The sequence below is a fragment of the Stegostoma tigrinum genome, chromosome 35, assembly GCF_030684315.1.
Source record: "Stegostoma tigrinum isolate sSteTig4 chromosome 35, sSteTig4.hap1, whole genome shotgun sequence".
NCBI classification, from domain to species: Eukaryota; Metazoa; Chordata; class Chondrichthyes; order Orectolobiformes; family Stegostomatidae; genus Stegostoma; species Stegostoma tigrinum.
The window spans coordinates 12374573-12394279 of NC_081388.1; the positions used below are offsets into that span (position 1 = coordinate 12374573).

Here is a 19707-nt window from a genome sequence, read left to right on the forward strand (position 1 = left end):
CTAACCTGTTCTTCCTCTCACCCATCCCTTCCTCCCACCCCAAGCCGCACCTCCATCTCCTACCTACTAACCTCATCCCACCTCCTTGACCTGTCCGTCTTCCCTGGAATGACCTACCCCCTCCCTACCTCCCCACCTATACTCTCTCCACCTATCTTCTTTTCTGTCCATCTTCGGTCCGCCTCCCCCTCTCTCCCTATTTATTCCAGAACCCTCACCCCATCCCCCTCTCTGATGAAGGGTCTAGGCCCGAAACGTCAGCTTTTGTGCTCCTGAGATGCTGCTGGGCCTACTGTGTTCATCCAGCCTCACATTTTATTATCTTGGATTCTCCAGCATCTGCAGTTCCCATTATCACTGTCACAATCAACAAAGTACTTTGTTTTGAAACATAGTCACTCTTGGAGTGTTGGAAACAAAGTGGCTGATTTGATCATAGTAAACTCCCACCAACAACAATTGATAATGACCAGATAATCTGTTTTTTGTAGCACTATTTCAGGAATATATATTATCTAGACCAGGATGGATAACTCCCCTGATCATCTTCAAAATAATGCCAGGGATTTTTTTAAGTCCCTTTGAGAGACAAGACAGGATCGTGGTTTGTTGTATCATCCAAGTGCCATCATCTCTAACACTGCAGGAGTTGCTCACCACTGTATTGTAGTGTCAACCTTTGTATTTGTGCTCGGGTCCTGATGTGAGACATAAACCTTGTGATTCAGAGGCAAGAATGCCATCAGCTAAACCATAGGTATCTTTTGAGCCTGGAACTGTGATGCTGTAAATTAAAGGAATAATGCAACATAATCCTGAACTAAATTAGCTCAGTAATACGCTGTCTAAATTAATTTTTATTGACTTTCTTATCAGTATAGTGAACAAAATTTTAATATTGGCTTTACTAGTCAATGAACAATCAGAATAAATCATTATTACAAATACATATATTTGTGTCTTAGTGACAAATTTTGTACTCCTTTTGTAGAAATTGCAAATTTTAGATGTAAATGTAAAGTTGCCCTGGAATTATACAAACAACATTCAATTCAAGACTGGGGAGGGCAAAAATAAAATGCAAAAGATGACAAATTGATTTTGTTTTTATTTTTCCTTTGAGAATTCTGCACTGTCGAAAGTGAAATTATAGCCTTTTACTGCTACAGTAAGATTGACATCTTGATCTGCCTAGAAAATAAATTCTACAGTGAGCTGTCTGTCAAAGTTCAGTATGCTAATTGATGATAAAACTAAAAAAGGCTATTAGGACAAAAGCCAGTGAGTTTAGAAAGCAGTTTGGATTAGTCACCATCCATGCATTTGTGTTCTGGCTAGGGACTTGCATTCCTACACATCCTGCTCCTGCACAACAGGTTGCACTTGTTTTCTCTTTGGACGGTGGTGGTTATGTTGCTATTCATTTTGTTCTAAAATGCATTTTCGAGATGAAAGCAGCACTCAAGACTCTTGACACCATTCAGAACAAAACAGCCCATTTGTTTGGCATGCATACCACCACATTAAACACACAATTGCTTCCTCCACCAATGGCACAGCAGGGCAGCAGAATAAAACATCAACAGCTACTACAGCAATTCACCAAGTCTGCAATGATATCTGGCTGCAATCTGTATACAATGTTCAGATGCCCAGACAAAACTGTCCCTTTGTAAAATGCTAATTTAGTTGATGTCTGGCACATTTGAATAGGAAGGGTCTAGGCCCGAAACGTCAGCTTTTGTGCTCCTGAGATGCTGCTTGGCCTGCTGTGTTCATCCAGCCTCACATTTTATTATCTTACATTTGAATAGGCTCTGTTTTCAATGGTGCATTAGATTAGAAAGATGGTAATCTGTTGTCATATTGCTATTTAGTAGTTCCAAAAAAAGAGTCTTCTGTGACTTGTGACTGTTTGACCAGATAAGTAGATATTCAATTCCTAAGTTATTTCTTACTATGAGCAGATTTCTGAAAGATACAAAGATGAACCCTTTATTCGTCAGCATCTGATTAATAATTCTGCAATTTGGCATAATGACTGTTATTCAAAGAAGCATATTCTAAATTGTCATGGTATTGTGGTACAGTGGTATTGTCTCTAATACTGGGCTAGAAGATCTGTGAAGTCTCACGGTGTCCTGGAGGTGTATCGGTACATGTCGGAGCAAGTTGATTCAAATAAATATGCAAAATTGATTAATTGTTTTTGAGGGCACAGATGAAAGAAACTATAATATAATGTGTTATCAAAAGGAAGATCTCAGGCCTGGGAAAAGATGAATGTAAATATAATGGAATTTGAGGGAAAGAAAATATGGGTTTAAAATTGAAACATGACCTTTATAAAAAATATTTATGTGCCTTGTTTGTTCCTTGCCGGACAGCATTTGTTGCCAGAGGTAATGGGAACTACAGATGCTGGAGAATCCGAGATAACAAATTGTAGAGCTTGATGAACACAGCAGGCCAAGTAGCATCTTAGGAGCACGAAAGCTTGTGTTTCGGGCCTAGCCCCTTCATCAGAAAAGGGGGATGGGGAGAGGGTTCTGAAATAAATAGGGAGATAGGGGGAGGTGGATTGAAGATGGACAGAGGAGAAGATAGGTGGAGAGGAGACAGATAAGTTAAAGGGGCGGGGATGGAGCCTGTAGAGGTGATTATCGGTGGGGAGGTAGGGAGGGGATAGGTCAGTCCAGGAGGACGGACAGGTCAAGGGGGCGGGATGACGTTAGTAGGTAAAAAATGGAGGTGTGGCTTGAGTTGGGAGGAGGGGATAGGTGAGCAGGTTAGGGAGTCAGGATGAGCTGTGTTGGTTTTGGGATGCAGTTGGGGTCGGGAGATTTTGAAGCTTGTGAAATCCACATTGATACCATTGGGTTGCAGGGTTCCCAAGCCAAATATAAATTGTTCCTGCAAACTTCGGGTGGTTTGAAGGTATGAATGATGGTAAGCTGCCTTTTGAATTGAAGTCCATATGCAGCAGATATACTCTGTGTGCTGTTAGAAAGAAAGTTGCAAAGTTTTGATCCAGTTACAGTGAAGGATCACAATATGGTTCTAAATCAGGATAGTGTGTGACTTGGATGGTAACTAACAGATGATCATGCTGCTATGCATATGCCTCTCTTCCTTTTAGGTAGTCAAGTTCTTTGGTTTGGAAGGTGCTGTCATAGGAGACTTGTTGAATTGCTGTAGTAGCTGTTATTGATGTTTTATTCTGCTGCCCTGCTGTGCCATTGGTGGAGGAAGTGATTGTGTGTTTAATGTGGTGGTATGCATACCAAACAAATGAGCTGCTTTGTTCTGAACGGTGCCAAGATTCTTGAGTGCTGTTGGACCAGCATTCATCTCGACAAATGGGAGTATTCCGTCTCACTCCTGACTTTGCCTAGGTAGAGTTACAGAGTCAAAAAGCATGGAAACAGACCCTTTGGTCCAACTTGTCAGCACCAGCAAGACATCCCAATCTGACCATTTGCCATTTACCAGCATTTGGCCCATATTCCTCCAAGCTCTTCCTATTCATGCACCCATCCAGATGCTTTTTAAATGTTGCAGTTGTACCCTCCTCTACCACTTCCTCTGGCAGCTCATTCCATACACGCACCAACGTCTGCATGACAAAGTTACTCCTCAGGTCCTTTTTGAATCTTTCCCCTCACCTTAAATCTATGCCCTCTAGTTTTGGACTCCCCCATCCTCGGAAAAAGGCCTTGGCTATTTACCATATATATGTCCCTCATGATTTTATAAATTCCTGTAAGGTCACCCCTCAGCCTCTGATGCTCCAGGGAAAAAAGTCCCAGCCTATACAGTTGCTTCCTATAACTCAAACACTCCAGTCTCAACAACCTCCTTGTAAATCTTTTCTGCACTCTCTCAAGTTTAACAACATCTTTCCTATAGAAGGGTGACCAGAATTGTACTCAGTAATCTCCTCAGCAATGTCCTGTGCAGGCGCAACATGACATCCCAATGCCAGTACTCAGTGCACTGACCATTAAAGGCAAGCATTCCAAATGCCTTCTTCATCCTATTTACTTGCGACTCTACTTTCAAGGAACTGTGCACCGGCACCGCCAGATCTCTTTGTTCGGCAACATTCCCCAGGGCCCTGCCATCAACTGTGTAAGTCCTGCCCTGGTTTGCCTTACCAAAATGCAACATTTCACATTTATCTAAATTAAACTCCATCTGCTAATACTCTGCTCATTCCCTAGTTTGATGATCAAATGGGCCAATCAGGAGGTGAGTTACTTTCACAGAAATTTCAGCCTATTACCCTTTTTGTTATAACCACAGTATTTACTGGCCAAGTTCAGTGTATGGTCAGTGGTAACTCCTAGGATGTTGTTAGTTTCAGCAATAGTAGTGCCATTTATTGTCAATGGGATTGGATTCTCTCTGGTTGGAGATATTGTGGCATGACACTTGTGTAGTAAGAATGTTATTTACCACTTAACAGACTAAGCTTGAGATTGTCCAGATTTTGCTGCATATGTATATGTTTCAGTATGAGGAGTCTCAAATGGTGCTGAACATAATGCAGTTGCCACTTCTGATCATATGATATGAACATTTATTACTCGGCATTTACTTTTCTTGGGATGAGATACAATAAAGTACCTTTTAATACAACAGTTTGCAAGTTTTAGTACGAAGTTAAAGAATATCTGACACATGATGTCAGAGGGACAGGATTGTTGAGTGCAGAACCGTATGCCTAATAGGAACCTTTGTAATATGGTTAACTCTTGAGTGAGAGAACATTTTTAGCGTACTTTCCCTTCTACTGGTTTACAAAGCATATCATAATTTCTATTTGTTATTGGACTAAAATCTGCACTTTTTTTTAAACCATTGTTGTGATATGACATAAAACACAGCTTTTAATGACAGTTTACTATAGTAATTGTTCATATGCGTCACCAGATAAAGTGATGGATGATGGTTATCACCAGATCTCTTTACTGAACCAAATTCATACTATTTGAAATATCACTGCCAATATCTGATCATCAGCATATCATAATATATTTTTGAGCTTCCAGACATTAGATTAAAATCTTTTCCTTTTACAAGATTAAATTTTCGTATTTTGAACAAATCTATCACAGAAAATATCCCTTTTTGGATTGTAAAACCCAGCAGATTTCAAATTGATTGTCACAAGTGGTCTCACCTCATGCATGTTTTTGCCTACTCATGTGTGACAAAACTTGTTGAATTTTTTGAGATAACAGTGTAGAAGATAATGAAGTGTTAAATCAAGTTGTTCCCAGAAAGTATTCAACAAGGTTTCAGAAGTGTAAACACATGCATTTACCTTACTGTATTAAAATGTGATAAGTTTTTCACGGGGCCATTATCAAACAAAATTTGGCATTAAGGCACAAGGAAGAGTTAAGATGAATGACGAGAATTTGACCACCAAAATGACAGCAATAGAAGTTATTAGCTAGGATGATGAAATGCCCTGTTAGAAAATGTGAGAGCAAAACAGCTTCAGTTACTCACAACATAGAGACTTTGACAACTTCACTTGCTGAATAATTTCTGTTAATGATCTAGTGGTATAAAGATTGTCCATGTTGCTGTTTTCTGGAACAAAGACTGAGATCTTTTGATAATGTCATGCACTTAAATGAATTAAACTAAATCTTGGCTTCAGACCTTTAACGTGGGACTGATCCAGCATCTAATGGAAAGCCTTATGACCAAAGTAAATCTTGTTCAGGTTTTTTTTGTACATTTAATTTGTACAGGGGCCTGCATATGAAATACTATTGGATTATTTTTAGTTATGTGTCATTGGTTGATTAGGCACAAACACCAGTGACATTCCCCAGTGCATATCACCTTTTTGTCCTGTGTGCATTTGGAAACTTTCAACATAGTGATTGAAGTTTAGAATTGTCCCAATATATCCACAAGTTCTACTTAGGAAGGGAATATCTGCAGAAAAGGACTGGAAGACTATATGAGCAATACTGTTATTTGTAGGAAAAAACTGTCTGGGAGAGCCACTGAACAATTATTTTGCTAGTTTGCTGAAAACAGTAAAAGTTTTATTTCAAATACAGTAGAACGTGTTTTTATTTGATCGTTGTGAGCTTTTGCAATTTGCAAAAAGGTACAACAAAAGTCTTCAATTGTTTCATCTCACCATCCTAGCACCATCATGAATATTACAAGACAAACACAAGATTCCAATCATATGCTTCTCAAATCCCATATTGATGTTAAGCCTCTAAGTTTCACTCATGCTAGAGCTAAGATGGTCTAGATATCCATTGAGGATGACTGACATAGACCGGTTAAGCTAGCCGCCTTCTCCTGGCTTATAAAGAATAAATCATCACGTGGTACAATGTCAATTGCCAAAATGGCGCCTCTGTGACAGACATGTTGACATTGCACACTCAAAAAATAAAGAGAAAAGAAGAGGCAGACAAACAAGAATCAGGCTGCAGCGATAGGTTTAGGGTTGGCAAACTCTGGGCTCATTGGTACTAAATATATTACACCTATTTGTATGTCTTATGAGTAAGCCCAGGAAAAAATTGTGAAGCGAGGCGGTAAAACATTCAAGTGTAGTAGCAGTAATTCAACTTCTTCTGGTATTATTCTCTTTAGTCCCTTCAAAACAGTCTGTGACCCATGAATGAAAAGATTACTTTTATAGCTCCACCAACTACTTGAACTAGAAAAAGGGGCATGATATCACAGAACATTTAGATTATTCAGAGAAGGCATGTGACCATGCCTAGTTGTTATTAACAAATAATTAGGTAAATATTTTCAAGTACAACTTTCAATGATTTTGAAGGATTTTCTTACAATATGCCGTGCCTAGGCATTCTCTTCCAAGTTTCGTTCTTCCATGTATCACTCTGGCATGTTAAAGATAATGATGAATTATAGAATATTGACTTCTGCAGTGTATGCAGTAAGCCAAATTCTTCATTCAAGGAGCAAGTGAAATCTGGTTTATATCCTATCCTTCCAAGCCTATTGGATCACCATGGGCATAATAATCTCCCAAAACAAGTAGGTCTAGCCCAGGTAGTGTGTAAGTGTAAAAAGCTGAAATTTGACTTCAAACTATTTCCATCCTACAGTTTTAAAGAAGGTAAGCTAGGTCACACAACAACCAACCTGATTACTGGAGCTATTGTGAGTCAGTGCACCTCAAAATTAATGACCACTTTAAATCTGAGCCCAGACTGTTGTCTCAGGGAAACAGGTGGCTGAAGGGAGATGAGGACTGCTCGCTCATATGGTAAATATCTTTCTATTTGAATCTAATTTACCTGCACGATAGGGAATGTGATTGGCTACCTCCGTGACCCTTTTAGCACTCTTCCCACCTGAAGATTCCATTCTGTCTTTCCCTCTCTCCTTTCTCGGTGGTTACTTAGCGTTGAAGTTCTATCCTTTCAATCTCAACAGACAGCCACCCTCAGCCACCCTCTGAACCTGGGTGGGAAGTGTAAACAAAACATGTTAATCACTTTCTCCTGTTAAATCCATTTTTTTGGGTTTCTGTTACAAGCTAGCTTCTTCCTCAGCTGCAAGCAATTATTGAAGCCTATATGTTGAGTGTAATTGATGATGGTATGCTTGATTCACACTGTTTAACACAATTCAAAATATCAATGTCACGTAAATACTCACTGTAAAAATGATTTCCCCCTTATATGGTGGCTTATCATGCTATTCAGTAATGTTTCAGAGCTGTTTATTTGAACTGTTTTTTATTAAGCATGCTAGTCTTGTTTTTAATAATCTGAATTGAAAATGAAGTAAAACACTTTACAAGAACAGCTCTGTATACTTATGTGGCACCTCTAACTTCATAAAATGTCTCAAGACTCTTTAAGGAGAAGCATTGCTTCATTGAGCCACATAAGTTGATGTTAGGTCAGATGACCAAATGGTTTGTTAAGTAGGAGGTTTTAAGGAGGGTTTTAAAGGAGGAAAGTTGGATAGAGAGATGTAGGGAGGTAATTCCAGAACTCAGGGCCTAGACAACTTAAGGTATGGTCACTACTGTTGGAGTAATTAAAATCGGATATTATGCAGATGCTGTTAAATTGTACAGGCAGTTTTCCTATTTCCAATGCACTTCTAAGGCTTTAAACATTTAAATTAGCATCAACAAACTTTCCATAAATTAGTTCACGGTAAATTAGACTCCACCATTTCCAGTCCAAGAAGAAAGGAGTCACTGCTAGACCTAGCTGTCAGGATTGGAGTGGGCCAAGCAGATAAAATGATAACGGGGTGTCTTGAAAGAACAGTAATCATTTTCCCATAAGATTTTTGAATAATGTTAGAAAATGACATTGGTCAATCATAGCAAGAATAATCAACTGGTGAATCGTGGACTTTGGGGCAAGAACAATGCTGTGTCAGATAGACTAGAACCTAAGGTTGGCAGGAAAAATAGTCACTGAACATTGGGTTAGATTACAGAAGAGATTGTCTGAGATTGTCAGTCAAGGTATATGCCCTCAAAAAGGAAAGGTAGGACAAATAAATCCAGAGCTCTCTGGTTAACAGAAGATGTATCAGCCAAGTTTAAGAAGAAAATTTATGCTTGATCCAAGTGTCAGGTAGTAAGTACAGTTGAGAACCAAACTGAATGCAGACAGTTCAGAAGGGAAGTGAAAAACCGAGTGTGAGAAGCAAACAGGGATTATGAAAATGAGACTGGCAAATCACAGAATTCCCCAAAGTCATCTTTAAGTGCATCAATAAGTAAAGGATGATAAGAGGAGGAGGGAGGCTGTTTAGGGAGCAGAAAGGGGATTTACACTTTCAGTCAAGAGGCAAGGCTGAGATGTTAAATTAATACTTTTTTACCAACAAGGCAATGCTGCCCAGACCATGGTGATAGACCTGATGACTAGAAAAGTTTTAAATTGATCAGGAGGGCTATTGAAAGAGCTGTTGGTACTTTTTGTTGAAAGACCAGGACTGGATGAGGTGCATCCAGTGACATTGAAGGAAGTGAGTGGAAATTGCAGAGGTGCTCACAATCAGCTTTCAATATTCCTTGAATTCAGGGTTGTGACAGAGAATTGGAGAATGGAAAACATATGGCCTTGTTCAAAAAAAGATTATGAAGATCAGCCCAGCAGCTGCAGACCTATCAGTTTAACTTTCATGGTGGGGAATCTTCTAGAATAGTTATTTGGTACGGAATTAAGTCACATTTAAAACTTCTGCATTGATTCAGAAAAGTCAGCATGGATTTGTGAAAGAATAATGGTGTCTAACTAACTTGTTGGAGCTTTTAAAGAGGTAACAGAGGATTGATGAGAGGATGGCTGTTGATGTGGTGTACATACACTTCCAAAAGGCATTTGATATACAATGTCGCACAGACTTGAGGAAAGTTATAAGTCATGGAATGAAAGTGACAGCAGCAACACGGATGCAAAATTGGCTGAGTGGTAATAGGGAACAGAGAATAAAGGTTAATGAGTATTTTTCAAGCTGAAAGAAGGTTTGTAGTGGAATTCCTCGGGCTAGTATTGGAATCATTGATAATTGTAAAAAATCTAGATATTGGTGTGCAAGGCACAATTTTAAAGTTGGTGGTGACATAAAGTAAGGAGAACATTAGTGAACTTCAACAGGGTATTGACACTTCGGTACTGTGGGTGGACAGGTGGCAGATGAAGTTCAATGTGGAGAAGTGAAGTGTTGTCTTTTGAGATTCTCCAATCAGGGAAACAACTGTCAAGTCCCCTAAGATTCTTGTATGTTTCAACAAGGTTGCCTCTCAGTGTTCTAATCTACTCAACCATTCATCGTAAGACAGTCCTTCCAAACCTGGTATCAGTCTAGTGAACCTTCTCTGGACTGCCTCCAATGCCAGTATATCTTTCCTTAGATATGGGCTTTTCACAGTATTCCAGCTTTGGTCTGACTCGTGCCGTGTATAGTTTTGGCAATCTGTCTCTACGTTTATGCTGCATTCCCTTTGACGTAAAGGTCAGCATTCCATTTTCCTTCCCTGTTACCCTATGAACATTGGATGCTAGCTTTTTGAGATTGATTGATGGATGAGGACCCAGCAGTCTTTATCCATTTAAACAATATTCAGGTCTTCTATTCTTCATAACCGTACAATTCTCCACACTATATTCCATCTGCCAAGTTCTTGCTCTCTGAACAACGTTGATAAGTAGAATGTTGTTAGCTGTGATCGACAATTACAGTATGCAGATAGAAACTTCTTTCATTCTGTGGCAGGCTGCCAAAGACAAATAACACAACAACAAAACCATGTGTTTACATGCCTTTACTGTGATAAATGTCCTGAGATACTTTACAGAAATATTATGTGGTCCTGTAATATGATTCTGATTATGGTCCAGAACATTGGATACCAGATGTACAACCTGAGATGCAAGTCAGGGCTTGACATAAGTCCTGACGTGCGGATCTCTGTAGGACTTGCCTGAAAAATTTGAACTTTTGATGGAAAATTTCTGTGCTCCTTAATGAATTATGAGTCAAAGACTTCAGACGGTAGCAACATACTTAATTGAATAATTACCCAGGAAATTCCAGTCAGAGAACTCCTAGTCCAACTCCTGGATAACTACAAAGCTGACCTTCCAATCACTTGGACTGCCCTCCTTGACTTTCTTTCGACATTCTAGATGCAACCTCCAACCACCTGACTAACCCTGCCAATACTTCTGTAATACTGGCCCAATCCATCTTGACTAAACCTGACCAGAATAACCCTCCTGTCTGTTGGATGAATGATCTGAACCACTGACAACATTGATAAAGGAAGTGTCTGCACTTTCTTACCATGGGTAGGTTGGTAGTCATTGTCCTGTGTTAGGTTAGTGATCTACCGACTCCACTGGATGTGATATGGTAGAAAGAAAAACCACTTGTCTAATGAAGGATAGGCTCTTGTTTAAATCAGGTGCAGTTTATTGCATATTTGCAACTAAATATGAATTATTCTGTGATGATGGACATTGTCACAGAGGACCTGAGGAAATCCTGGAAGGAGGTTTTACTCTTTTGTAATCTTACTCCAGTTCTCTATTGTAACAGCATAATGCTTAAGGCATTCTCTTGTACAAGTCCCTTGTATATGTCCCCCAAGCTATTTGTCCCAATATTAGTATTTTACTTTAGTTCATTTAGCACTACATCTCCAACCAAGCCTCTAACTTCACAAATTGTGATGATCTGGAGGTTTCATTATTTTCCTAGAATTTAAGTTGGAAGATTCATAGACCTTGAATTTGAAAACTGTTTGCTTTGATTCTGCTCTTGACAGTCCGAGGTTGGAAAGTTACAACCGATTGGAGGATCTTTAATCTCTTGGATGTCCTTCATGGAGGATATCTTTCCTGTTGTGACACTCAGTTTCTTCTTTGTAGTATCCTGGATCTCTGAACCAGGCAATTTCTTTTGACCATATCGTGGAACTCTGGTCATTGGTTCTCCCTTCCCAGTGGTGGCTTCTATGTTGGTGCATGTACCGCATCTTCGATCTCTATTCTTGGTATGAATTCTTTTGGGTGTTGATAGCAGTGAAAAATATTTCTATCAATCCAGTGACAGGTTTCCATCTTACTTCAGAATGCCCGGATGGTTAATATCAACGGATTCTGTCTTCAATAGGTTCTGCCATGAGCCTAGGGTGCTCTGTGAAATCATCTTCTAGTTGTCCTGTGACAAGTCCACAACAGGCTGTTCCTGCAGCTGTAGAACTCAGAGGTGTGTGGCAGTGTTATTGATTAAAATTGAGGTATATGTGAAGGAAAACACTGATAAGTAAAGTCTGTCTATAAATTAAATCACGTCTGCTAGTTGGATGTTGGGCCACAATTTAAATATTTTGCTGATTTTATTATTAGTCGCAAAAAGTAACTTCTCGGCCCTTGCCAACATCAGTTCCATTATGAATACACATGTCACCTACACGTGAAATATCTATATTAATCATTGAACAGATGGTTTGTTTGAAGAGTTTTATTTTGGGTTGTGTTATTGTAACATGAAGGTCGTGATTTGGGTACAACAGAAGTAGAAATTATACTTCTGTTGCCTCTGGATAATGTTTGCGGAGATCAACTGTACTTTTTATGTTCTTACTTGAGCGAACAGCAAGGCTAGATGAGTGTGATTGCAGCTAGAGTATTGAATTATAGACTATTTCTGCTTGATGTGCTTTCTCCTTATCTCATCCATGAATTTGTATATCCTTTTAAAGGCTTATTGATTCACTCCAGGGTTATATGGTGAAACACTAAAATGGGGCATCTCAGAATAATATGGCATAGGGTTCAATTACTTCCTCTATCAGTTTCAGACTCTGTGGGAAATGTTGAGTGTTTTATTATTTGCAGGCACAGAGAGAAATTGATAGGAAGTCATCTCTAGGCTGCCCTAAGCCTGCTGATGGGTTGTTGAAATGTCATTGAAGTAATTCATCGACTTGCTCTTTTACAGTCAGGTTGTGCAGCGAGGAGAACACAAAGAAGATAAAGCAAAAATCAGAGGTTAACATGCTCTTAAAGAATAATTTCTTTCCAAGCCTTCTCCAATTTTTGTCCTTTTAGATTCCAACTATTAGCAAAGAAAGAACAGGAGAAATGGCTGATGAGAGTTTCAAATCTGCAGAACTAGGCTAGTTTAATGAATTTTTCCTATGACTAAAAAGGGGTCATAGCAAATCCTTCCGAACAAAGAATGGGATGGTTGGAGATTGTGTTAGTTGATTGTTAACTTAGTGCTGCCGATTTTATTCTGAATTGCTCATACTTGAACCAAATGTTTTGGGCGTAGGTGGTTTAAAATACGTGTGCCAGTTTAAGAGATTTAAGAGTTTTAAGTTTAAGAGATAGCAGGAAATGCAGATGCTGGAGAATCTGAGATAACAAGGTGTAGAGCTGGATGAGCACAGCAGGCCAGGCAGCATCAGAGGAGCAGGAAAGCTGACGTTTCGGGTCTAGGCCCGGAAAGTCAGCCTTCGTACTCCTCTGATGCTGCTTGGCCTGTTGTGCCAGTTTAAATTCTATTTATGACATGGTTTGCATAACATAGCCATTTCTATTTCTAATTGTACTGTATGATGGTAACTAAAATTAGTTGATAGTAGCCAGTTCCATTTTCCGATTATTGTAAATAATCCACTGATTTTTCTTATATTGTTTTCATAGTGGGAAAAGTGGAGAGTGCCATTTAAGACTACCACCTGCAGGGGTTGGTATGGCAACACAGGCCTACGTTACAGAACTCCCACCAGCTCAACAACAGCCTCAACAGCAGCAGCAACAGCCGCAGTCGCAACAGCAGCAACAACCAACTCAACAACAGTATGTCACAGACTTGCAGACTGCTGCACAACCATCACAACAACAGCAGCAACAACCACCATCATCCCAAAAACAATATGTCAGTGAGCTACAGGTATCGCAGCAGCAACAACAACAGCCTTCTGCTCAGTTGTCACCAGTAACAGCACCACAACAGTACATTGTGGTTACAGTGTCAGGTGAGTACCAAATACAATCTGCACAGGTAATGAATGGGCCTGTTAGTGCCTCAGTTCAGGTATCCAGGAAAAATATCATGTGTCTGTCCCTGTCATTGCTGTCTGAGGCTGTATAACTGCCCTGTTTTAAGACTACAATTTACATACTATGATACCCTGCGAAGCCTTGAAGGCATAATCTGACAATTGAGATGTTTTCATGGGGTTAGGGTTGGCAAAAACTTTATATCAGATCTGTGAGTCCAGTTAGGGTAAGTCCTAGCAGTGTTGCCTTGAGACTGTGCATGCACATGACTGTGCAGCAATGTGGAACTTATAGAACGTTGCAAAAAACAGGCTGATGTGCAACCACCATTCCCTTGAAATTATGTTTAGCTTCATAGCAATCTTAAAAGGGTCCTGCAATGCAAGGACTAGGGAATCCAAATGAAAAAGGGAATAGTGTACTATGAGTCAACAGATTTTTTCTAAACTAATAGCTTTTATTGATCTTGTTGGATTTTAAGGAGTAGGAGATTATAGCCACATCATAACAGTAGTGACTGTCTGGGAGAAGTCTGCATGAGCACAGTTTAGCATTGTAAAGATTGATCAGCAACTTGAACCAAAAAAGAACTGGTGGGATTTTGTACATTGGTCAACATTATTCAAGAATTGTTGAGTATTTTATGACCATTGAGAGAATACTGTACTCTCATTACTTCTATAAACTTAAAAAGGAACCATTTTTTAAAAAATAATGTATATTTAACGAGCAGTGTTAGCAATTTGGAGAAAGTTAATTAAGGATGCAGCTGATATATTTAGAAAGTAAAGTGATTAGGCAGCTAGCAGTCAGTACTTTTTTAAGAATGGATTCCAAAGGTAGCTGAAAATGGTATAGTGGCTACTGTAGCAAAATTCTGTTTACCTACTTGATATATACTGTGGAAGCCATTACCTGTGTTTGACAGATATTTCAGTTTTACAACCAATAGGCCAGTGACAAATATATTGTTTTATTGTTGGTTGCACAAAGAGTTAGATGTTCTCTCCAATGTCATTACTCTCCAGGTTGCTCAATAGGAGTTTTGATCACCTAATTTCCTAAGTCGAGAAAGTTTATATGTCATTTAATATAAAATGGCATTTCATTAAATTGCAACTGTTGAAATGATTTTTTTTTAAACTGTTTAATAGCTTTAAGTACGAACTCTCAAAATACCATAATAGCATCAGCATCAGTACCTGAGCACATTGCTACTACAACTGCCTCAGTTCTGAACCCATTTTACTTTACTTTATTTTTGTTCCTCATTCACTTCTTCCGTAATAGCCTGATAATAAATTATTTTGCAAAATCCTTTTGCTTGTGCCTTGGAGCACTAAGTCTGACTATTTTCCAACTGGAAATGGAGTAAAGGAATTCAAATTTTAAATTGGCTGTGTGTTTACTTGTCATGTATTGTATGGACAGCTTGGAACTCTTTGACCTTAATTGTGCTGAATGTGAAACAGAAGAGCTTATAGAACTGCGCTAATGAAAAACACATGTCCTTTTATTTTATTTGCTCGGACTTAGATTTATTTTATTAAAAGGCCAATTTCCTGACTTCACAGAATGTTACTAGGTTGGGCATTTCTTTTTACCATGCAGGAAACTACTTTAGCAAGAGTAACCTTCTTTGACCTGGAGCTGCTCCTTTGATTGGTGGCTGCAACTTCAAAATAGTCTGAGAGCTAATTCAGAGCTGCTGAACCCTTCTGATATTTAACTGCATCCACAGCAGCTGTTGTCCCACAGATGAACATTCTGAAATATTATTGGACTAGAAAAAGCAGCTTGGTTTAGTTTCATGGTCAATGTTCCAAGTAATTGCAAAATATCGTTTCAGAGGAATATATTGCAAATGAGACAGTGTATTGTTTAATATGTAATGACTGGTATGAATTTATTGTAAATTGAACAGGCAGAGCACTGTACTTAAATATTGTTTGAAGTGATGTTTTTAATGACTGCAATGAACTGAAGTGAAGGCATGTTACAACAGAGATAGAGGTCACATGGCTATGGCAAGGCAGCTTTATGCAATGTACAAATGCATTTCTCTAAACATCCCCCTTTTCATTAAAAAACGTTTACCAGGCTATTATTTGCAATTACATAGCATCCATCAAGTATTTTGTCATTCGTTGACAAAACTGAATGGTAATTCTTTCAGTCCCATTTCACCAGTCTCTGCACATGCATTTTTATTTGCATGCAAGTTGTCAGTTTGCATTTGTTCGTTTCTGGGGTAATGTTCCTTTCCAGGGAAGTGTTTTTCCCACCGTGAGTGCTTGATCAAAGCAAGATGCTTGTCCTTCATGCGATAACTTTGCTGGATTGATGACTTCCAGATCACATTGAGCTGTTGGTGCTAGCTTGTTTGATTTGAAAGTTGCTGCTTTTTTTAATGCTAAAATACTACTACCCACCATCAGGTGTGAGTTGCATAGAGGTTCACACTCTGATGACAGATGAGACAAGAACTTTACTAGATAGTTCACAAATCCAAAACAAATGTTGCTGTGCTTTTACATCTGGATCACTGCATCTCTGCTCCAAATTTCACCTTGTTAGGATATGGGCAAAGTCCTTTTGCTATCAGTACGTTTATCTATGTACTCGTCTTAAATTACATCTTTTCCTCCTTACTCCGTTCCTTTGTCTTCTGCTGAATGTGATGAATGCTTCTTCTGTTTTCATTGCACATCATTGGTTGCTAGTTCTTCACTGATGACTATTTTGGTCTTATCATCTCTTCCAATTTTTAGGACTTTCTGGGATGATGACATTTCTTTTATCTTGTGTCTCAAGGTGTATTTGATAGCAATTGGTGCTCTCCTCAGCAAATGAGATGGTTTAACATCGAGGGCCGAAGGGCCTGTACTGTGCTGTAGTGTTCTATGTTTCACATACTTGTCCACTTTGAGATAATGTTCATCATGAAGACATTCAAGACCTGCAAGAAAACTTTGTAATCTCCTCTGATCAGCAGTCAGTGGTTTAATGGCTTACTGTGGCACATGTAGGGTTACCAGTCTATGCTTTAAACTTGCTTCATTTGAGATATGTAGATTTTGCTTTATGTCTGTTGTCTGGATTTTGAGATCTTCATTCATCTCGTGGCATTGGGCTGTATGCCTAGCCTGTCCTCTTGGGATGAGTATCATTCCATTATATAGTCTGAACCTTGCCCTGGAGGGTTTCATTTTTGTGTCATCATCTTGAACCACTTCATATAAGCCTGCAAAGTTCGTAATGGTTGCAAGAAGCGCCGGTGTCTGTCTGACACTTTGTGTTCACTTGATGTTATCCTTCAGTAATCATCGTTCTAACAGTCTCAAATCATTTAACACTTTTTAGACATGATGATACCAGCCTGTTCTATGGCCTGGAATGATATCTCTCCAGCAGTACAGTCTGCAGCACCCTCTCTCCATTACTTATAACGGGATTGCTACGCTTATTTTCTGTGCTTTTATTCAATTCTGTGACTCAAACTTTTGCCACTGAATTGAAGAGAATTCCAATACTGTCTCATTGCCTTTCATTTCCACAGCAGCATTGGGTGGAAAATTTACAGCCTAACACGCCAAATTTGGACGTTATGTTTTTAATTCTTTCTTGCTTTTGTTTTATCAGTAGATAACTCTCTTACAGCTTTGAAATTTCACTCAATCTCAGATTCACACTTCAGATGTCATGTTTAATGTAATTCATTTAATAGGTGATGAAAAGTGAAAGCTTGTTACAGCTGAGGTCGAAGATATATGACTACAACAAGCTAGCCAGTATACTGTGTATATAGGCATCTCTGTAAACAAATATCGTCTAGATATTGATCAATGAAACAACAAATGCATATTTCACTTTATGTACACCCTGACAGCCACTACAAACTGAGAAGAACTTGTGATGTTAATTTTTTCTGCCAGTGTTACCTTCTGCAAGAGTAATTCAATTAGTCTCACTCCTCAGTTCATTTCTTTTTATCCTTTCTTCAGTAGTTGAGTAGTCTCTATTACTTCATGAATACTTTTGCCTTTCAAATAAAAACACTCGAATATTGGTTCTGATTCAGTTTTGGAGTAGATTGTAGTGGGGAGGTGATGAAATGGTGGTCATGTCCCAGGTTTATTAATCCAAAAGGCCAGGCTAATGCTCTGGGGTCATGGTTTCAAATCCCACACAGCAGTTGGTGAAATTTGAATTGGAACTAGTCTAAGAGTGTTCTTACAAACTAGCGATGGCTTTTTTTTAAGAAAAAGAATTACTCTTCTGAGTGACCACCTCTTCTTTCCTCGTTTACTTTAAACTTGTGTTTGATTTCCTATGTGTTTGGAGTTACAACTTGTTAAATTTCATTTCCTTTTTCATTTCTCTGTTTTTCATCTTTTCCTTTGCTCGTTTCTTTTCATTCTCATTTCTTTCTATTTCGGTTTTCTTTAGCTTCCAAGTCAAACCAACTCATTTTTTTTCCTTGCTCAAGTTTTTTTTTCATTTCTAATTGAATCTTAACTAAATCTATCTGTGATTTCTCAAGTTCAGATTTCCGTCCTTCTAATTCTAAATGTTGAGTTGTTGCTTGAAGTATCTCATTCTTATGAGATCCTACTTTTACTTCCATTTTCAACTTATTTACTAACCCTCTCAAATTAGCCTTAGTTAACAATTTCAAATAATCCAGTATTGTGTCTTCTATTCCCAGAAATCTCTTTGTGACATTCAGTGCCATTTTGATAGTCTAATCCATGGACTAAATTTTGCCATACACTCCTGTTTTATGTTCAGTACTTGTATGAACTCATTTCTTTAAAAGAGACACATCTCTCATAAGTTCAATAAATGTCACTCTTACAAGACTCTCTGCTTGTTACGATCCCTGCTGATAGTAGACTTGGACTAGTTGGATCCTAGAATTAAATTTGACATGGTAATTTTTTTAGTTCACCTAATTAAAATGGTGGTTATCTCAGCTATAACTTGCTGTTGTTAAATAATAAAAGAAAACGAACAAGCAAACCAAGCTTTATTCAGGAGGTCTCCAATTTACAAACAGCCCACTTATGGACACTAACGCTTATGAATGCAATCCCGTATAGGGATCCAATGTACGAATATTTCCAAAAGACTGCTTTATGTTGTCCTGCACTGTGTTCCGATTTGCATACAATTTGACTTGTAAATTGGCGCAAGAATGGAATCTGTACCTGTTCTCAACCTGGGGCTACATATGTATATATAAAACAACAATTAAAAAGATCTTAATACAGACATTAAAACAAAGATTCTATCTGTTCTCCAACACCATTCATTTACAGAGTCTTAACTCCAGATAAATTACACCTGTGTCTCAAGTCCCATGATTTCTACTACATTGACTCTTTCCTGGCTCTTCCGCATAGGCTGTGGAGACAATTTAATAATTCGCTTCTAATTCTGCTGATGTAAACTCTTCACAGATCTAGAAGTTTAAACTTTGAGCTTCAATGCAGCTTTTTTATCCTAGCTCTCCCGGTCTGGAAGCTGCACAAATGGGACGTTTGTGCTGGGGTTATTGGCTTCCCTGAACTGTACTGAACTGGTAGGAGAGCAACTAAAACATGTTTCTGAACTCAGTTCCGGTGTTTTCTGATCTGAATTGAACTGAAATCAAGGCTAATGTTCTTTAAATTTGTTTACTCATTTATTCATAAACTCAACAGTATAAACATATTTCCATTAACACCACAGGATTCTGCAGTCACATTATTTCTAAGCAATGTTGGCATTTGATCATTATTCATAAATATTTGCTGAACTTAAAAACGATTTTCATTGCAGTAAACATAATTCACCAGCCATTCTTTTTAAAACCATCTAAATTTCAAATATGGTCAATATGTATTATGCATGTTTCATCACATTATTCTGTTCCAGTTTCTCTGCATTATTAGCATCCTTATCCAGAGAGAAGACGCTTTCCTTGTCATGACTGATATTTGAACATATTGCACTTAATTGATGTTGATCACTTTCGATGAAACTAGTATGTTGCTGATTTTAAAATATCCATTTATTGGTGCAAAAAGTTTTTAAAATTATTTACATGATGACAGCATTGTTGGCTGGGCAGCATTTATTGACCATTCCTAAT

At 38.4% G+C, this 19707-nt stretch overlaps 1 protein-coding gene across 5 annotated transcripts in view; it reads left to right on the plus strand.

Moving 5' to 3' along the window:
• Positions 1-19707, plus strand: part of rfx1a (regulatory factor X, 1a (influences HLA class II expression)) — a 143013-nt gene that overhangs the window by 12614 nt on the left and 110692 nt on the right. For 3 of the 5 annotated variants that reach the window (XM_048521819.2, XM_059639820.1, XM_059639821.1), the window contains exon 2: positions 13212-13546. In XM_048521819.2, the coding sequence (XP_048377776.1) occupies positions 13261-13546 (286 nt within the window). In that variant the 5' untranslated portion in view covers positions 13212-13260. Of the gene's footprint in view, positions 1-11743; positions 11767-13211; positions 13547-19707 lie in introns of those variants that run through there. The other 2 variants (XM_048521820.2, XM_048521822.2) reach the window with 2 other exon arrangements.